Below are 6,206 nucleotides of genomic sequence, written 5' to 3' on the forward strand. Positions count from 1 at the left end.
TATTTGCTTGATCTTCTTCAGCGCACTGGTCTTGCTCAGTGTCGTCCTTTGTCTACTCCTGTTGCTTCTGGTAGACAGCTTTCTCGGCACACGGGTATATCTTTACCTGATGCCACTCTATATCGTAGTACTGTTGGTGCTCTTCAGTATTTGATCTTGACTCGTCCTGAGATTGCATATGCTGTTAGTAAGGTGTCTCAGTTCCTTCAGACTCCTACTGATAGACATTGGGAGGCGGTCAAGAGGATTTTACGGTACCTTAAAGGTACCTTGACTTGTGGCTTGAGTATTAGACGATCTTCTAGTATGGATATTCATGCTTATTCTGATGCAGACTAGGCTGGATGCCCTGATGACCGACGGTCTACTACTGGTTATTGTGTGTTTCTCGGTTCCAACTTGATTAGTTGGAGTTCCAAGAAACAACATACTGTTGCTCGGTCGAGTACTGAGGCTGAGTATCGTGCTCTTGCACATACAGCTGCTGAGTTGAGGAGGGTTATGTCTATATTACGGAAGTTACATGTTGTTTAGAGTTGTTCACCAACAGTTTGGTGTGACAACATTGGGGCCACTTATCTTGCAGCAAATCCGGTATTTCATCAGCGGACTAAACATCTTGAGATTGATTTGCATTTTATTAGAGATATGGTTTTGTCTCGGATATTACGGATTTGTTATGTGCCTACTGTTTCACAGATTGCGGATGTTTTGACCAAGGGTCTTTCAGCAGATCGGTTTAGTTTTCTTCGGTCCAAGCTTCACGTGGATTCTCCCCGTTTAGCTTGAGGGGGCATATTAGAGATGTATATATGAGATTTGTATTGTGTGTATTAGTTTTGATGAGTTGTGTTAGTTAGGTTGGTTAGGTCGGTTACCTCTATATATAGAGGAGTTTGTTGTAAACATAACTAACCTTTCATTTTCTGTTATGATATGAGCCTGAACCATTTCTTCAAAGTTGATTCAAGTACTGTTTGAATTACCAATCAATTGGACTGGATTGATAATCTTCTTGGTTATTTCATGGTAAACATCATGCGTCATTTTCGATCATAGTTTATTCGATACTGTTTACTTACATATCAATTGGTTTTGGTTGGATTTACAGTTGGTAGATTAACATTATTGTCCTTTATTAACAGTTTGATAAATAGTTGGTTAATCAACATGTCGTCCTTTATTAATTAACAGTTTGAATATCATGTCTGATATCATAAATTGATATCTCACGCTTTCATCACTACTAAAATCAGGCTTTGGTTCTTCGTGATTAAATTGATCAACTACTGTTAGTGGCGACATAGCCTGTATTGCATTATATGTAAGGTAAGATGGTTGATGAATCTCATAGTACCCAACATATGGAGTCCTAACTGGCTGAGATGTACCCAATTGTGTTTTTCTATAAACACCTGCCGGTGACTTGGTTTTAAGGATGGTTTTGCAGCGGTGGCTGCAATGAGAAATTGTACCATTGGGTTAGTTGCCTACTGAGGATATAATACACGAAATTCTGCTGATGCATTGTAAGTGCTGGTAGCAAGATGTCACCAGGGCCGCTTTAAAAAGGTGGTCATGATGCGCCGATTTGAGTTGTTTGCATTGGCAATAAAGATGCGGGATTTCGTTGTTAGTAACATGTTTATATGTTCATACAACTGATGACCTGGATCCGTTAGTGGCTGCTATAGAGCAGTTGGCTTGCCGACCATGACGCTGAAGATGCGCATGCCCATGCCGAAATTTGAGTTGGGTCTTCACAACCTCCTGTCACTTCATCATCATCGAATAAATTTAAACAATCGTCAACAACATGTGTTAAAATAGTCATTTCATTTTAAACTAATAAATCTAGGGACTATCTTTGAAAACTAATAAACCTGTTATTTATCCCAAACACATGACCATTCGTGTAATTTTTACTCTTAATAATAAAAACCCAATGAGTTTATCATCATATATACTCTTTTCGAACGACAAACACATCCCCTCAAATCCGCCTACCAATTCGTGGGACTCAAACCTGCATTATGTTGATAAAGATAAGCACATCCTGCCACTAGTCTAAGAAGCCATTGGCTTATCATCAAATATATAGAAACCTATTTTAATTCGAATACTTGAAACTTAAAAGTTAAAACCGACTATTACCAACAAAAATCTTAAGACGTGAATCCAAATATTCATAAAAAGCAAAATTTATATTATTAATTGATTCAGATATAAGAATGCTTGTAATTATTTGTAGAGTAATCAAACTTATGGATGTTTATACAGTCAATTAAAAGGACGGACTTTTATGTATCTTGAATTGATGACATGGTGAAAGATCGAGTTTTAAGCCCATTTTGTCATCAAAGACATCCCACCGGCGCCAAGTAAGACGGCTGCATAAGACTTAATTTGAAGCTTAATGCTTCCCTGAAGCTTTGGACCCATGAAATCGGCAGCAAGAAGATCGACCAGTGCCATGTAGATAAGAAGTCCAGCTGATGAAGCGTTGAGTAAACCGACTGTGATTAATGAGCTTGGGCTATTCTCTTTGTATGTCTTCGACAACGCAATCCCAAGAGTGATCCCAAATGGAGTCGTTATTGAGAAGAAAAACGCCATTGCTGCTTTCTTCACAGTCTTGTATTCAGCCTGCCATTGCTTAAATATTTAGTTATATATGTAGTGATAGGGTGGGGTTCTAGAGTGAACACTAATGTATTTGCGAACTGAGTGAACAAATCCTGGCCATTGATCTACACACGTGTATGGCTAGGATCTCATCATCAAATCGTAAAATACACTAGTGTATTTCAACATCAAATCCTGGCCACTGATCTACACACATGTATGGCCAGGATTAGTTCACTCAGTTCGCAAGCTACACTAGTGTTCACTCTTGAACCTAATCCTGTAGTGATATATATCAAATATATAAATATAAATATCATTTTTGTAACACCTGAAGAATGCAACCACCAAGACCCATGCCTTCAAACATTTGATGGAAACAAAGAGCTGCAACCAATGGCTTTATTGTGCATACATCATTTGAGGCCCCAAGTCCAAGTCCAATCACTATCGAGTGAACCACTATTCCAAGTTCAAGAACCTGATGATCAAATTTTTAAGTTGTCGTTTTAAAAACAATTTCTTTGTAGAAACATATTATAAGAGTAAATTGCCATTTTAGTCCCTGAGTTTTGTCCAAATTTGCCATTTTAGTCCAAATAGTTTTTTTCTTGCCTCTAGGTCCCTGACTTTTCCCTTTTGTTGCCATTTTGATCACATACACTAACTCCATCCAAAAACTCCATCTTTAACCAGGGGTATTTTGGGGATTTTCATTTTAAATGTTTTCAATTGCCATTTTGATCCAATTCCAAAAAATCAAAAAAATTCCAAAAAATCAAAAAAATTCCAAAAAAATCTAAAAAATCATAAAAATGGTGCTAAAAAATTCTAAACTGACACCGTTTCAACGCGAACCGTTTCGACCCGAAAAAATAAAAAAAACTCCAAAAAATTTCGAGCTGAATCGTTCCAACGCGAACCGTTTCGACCCGAACCGTTTCGAGCTGAACCGTTTCGACGCGAACCGTTTCGAGCTGAACCGTTTCGAGCTGAACCGTTTCGAGCTGAACCGTTTCGACGTGAACCGTTTCGAGCCGAACCGTTTCGACGCGAACCGTTTCGACCCTTACCGTTTCGACCCGAACCGTTTCGAGCTGAATCGTTTCGACGCGAACCGTTTCGAGCTGAATCGTTTCGACGCGAACTGTTTCGACCCGTACCGTTTCGAGCTGAACCGTCGTTTCGAGCTGAACCGTTTCTAGCCGACCCGTTTCGAACTGAACCGTTTCGAGCCGAACCGTTTCGAGCCGAACCATTTCGAGCCGAACCGTTTCGACCCATACCGTTTCGAACCAAACCGTTTCGAGCTGAACCGTTTCGACGTGAACCGTTTCGATCCGTACCGTTTCGAGCTGAACCGTTTCGACGCGAACCGTTTCGAGCGGAACTGTTTCGATCTGAACCGTTTCAAGCCGAACAGCTCGAAACGGTACGGCTCAAAACGGTTCGGCTAAAAACGGTTTGGTTCGAAACGGTTCGGCTCGAAACGGTTCGGTTCGAAACGGTTCAGCTCGAAACGGTATGGGTCGAAACGGTTCAGCTAGAAACGGTTCGGTTCGAAACGGTTCGGCTCGAAACGGTTCAGCTCGAAACAGTACGGGTCGAAACGGTTCAGCTAGAAACGGTTCGGTTCGAAACGGTTCCGCTCGAAGGGTTCGGCTCGAAACGGTTCGCGTCGAAACGGTTCAGCTCGAAACGATACGGGTCAAAACGGTTCGCGTCGAAATGGCTCAGCTCGAAACGGTTCAGGTCGAAACGGTTCACGTCGAAACGGTTCGCGTCGAAACGGTTCAGGTCGAAACGGTTCAGCTCGAAACGGTACGGGTCGAAACGATTCGCGTCGAAATGGCTCAGCTCGAAACGGTTCAGGTCGAAACGGTTCACGTCGAAACGGTTCGCGTCGAAACGGTTTAGGTCGAAACGGTTCAGCTCGAAACGGTTCGCGTCGAAACGGTTCCGCTCGAAACGGTACGGGTCGAAACGGATCGCGTCGAAACGGTTCGGGTCGAAACGGTTCGCGTCGAAACGGTTCGCATCGAAACGGCTCAACTCGAAACGGTTCGGGTCGAAACGGTACGGGTCGAAACGGTTCACGTCAAAACGGTTTAGCTCGAAACGGTTCGCTCCGAAACGGATTTTTTTTGTATGTTTTTTAGAATTTATTTAGAATTTTTATGATTTTTTAGAATTTTTTGTAGTTTTTTGGAATTGGATCAAAATGACAATTGAAAACATTTAAAATGAAAATCCCCAAAATACCCCTGGTTAAAGATGGAGTTTTTGGATGGAGTTAGTGTATGTGATCAAAATGACAATAAAAGAGAAAAGTCAGGGACCCAGAGGCAAAAAAAAACTATTTGGACTAAAATGACAAATTTAGACAAAACTCAGGAACTAAAATGGCAATTTACTCATATTATAACAATCATGTAAATTGTAAAATGTCAATGTTTATTTAAACCGAACCATGGCTACAACACGATAACGAAGAAGTTGTTGTCCTATTGCGCCCTTTTGGTGGCCATGATTGTGTCCATGAAAATGCATTGCACCACCACTTGCAACCGCCATCTCCTGGTCTCTAGTAAGAACTTCACCCCCTTCTGCCGCTATGGCGTTGTTCTTTGATGTATACATGCTTGTAGCCATCGAGTCCACCATGAGTGTGAAAATAGCTGATAGCATAGCAAAAAAACCCGTAAATGGAAATTTATGCCACGGGTTATCAGCCAAGCAACTCGATCTCAACATGTCAAAAGAATCAGGCAACACATGCATAAATCCAGTAGCCAAAATGATGCCTGAAGCAAAAGCTTTGACGATCACAAAAAGACTACGGTCTGGGCTAAGGGCGGGGATGGAACGAGTGATTAGAGGTAGGCATACCCCGATGATGCTTGTTATTAGGATAGCCGCTATACCAATGATCTTTAAGGGTAAAGCTTTGGATTTGTTATTACAAGGGTTGTTGGTTTCATCTTCACATTGTGCCAAGGCTTTGGTGCTTAGGAATGTCATAAGGATGATTAAAATTGAGACCATTTTTGAATTGGATGCCATACTTGGTTCAAGATTTCTTGATATTTGTTTGATGGGATATGTTTTGAGTGAAGCTCATGGTGATTGCTATTTATATACAAGTTTGTGACATCATGTGTTTGTATTTAATGACTATGGATATCCCCAATGGGAACTATTTTAAACAAGTATTATCACTTTGGAATGTTATTGGGTCAACACTCAAGAGCATTTTCAATGACACTCTTTCAGTCGTGTGTATATAGTGTATACGGGCATTTGGTTAATTAATTTGTTAACATATAAAAAGCTAATATTAAACACTATATAACATTATACTTTTTATAAGGTTTTCTCTCTTCAGATTTTTTTCTATATATTTACAGAAAGTAACTTTATCATATATTTTCTCTCTCCTCCACTCACAACCAATAAAAAACACTAACAATCATTCCTTATAATATAACTAAACTCACTCACATATTTTTAAGGTTTTCATTGCGTTGCCGAGGTCGTTTTTTTAACGTGATTTGAGCATATTGAACTTTTTTTTTTTTTTG

The 6,206-nt window shown here is 40.2% G+C and overlaps 1 protein-coding gene across 1 annotated transcript; it reads right to left on the reverse strand.

The window, feature by feature from the left end:
• Window positions 1–2,248: 2,248 nt before the first annotated feature.
• On the reverse strand, window positions 2,249–5,718 carry LOC110911445 (probable zinc transporter 10). Its single transcript, XM_022156066.2, has 3 exons — window positions 5,095–5,718; window positions 2,957–3,106; window positions 2,249–2,646 (listed from the first exon to the last, which is right to left on the reverse strand). Exons 1-3 carry the CDS (start codon window positions 5,686–5,688, stop codon window positions 2,341–2,343), a joined length of 1,050 nt encoding a protein of 349 aa, XP_022011758.1. The 5' UTR covers window positions 5,689–5,718; the 3' UTR covers window positions 2,249–2,340.
• Between the last annotated feature and the right edge of the window lie 488 nt (window positions 5,719–6,206).

The sequence above is a fragment of the Helianthus annuus genome, chromosome 15 (genome assembly GCF_002127325.2).
Source record: "Helianthus annuus cultivar XRQ/B chromosome 15, HanXRQr2.0-SUNRISE, whole genome shotgun sequence".
Classification (NCBI taxonomy): domain Eukaryota; kingdom Viridiplantae; phylum Streptophyta; class Magnoliopsida; order Asterales; family Asteraceae; genus Helianthus; species Helianthus annuus.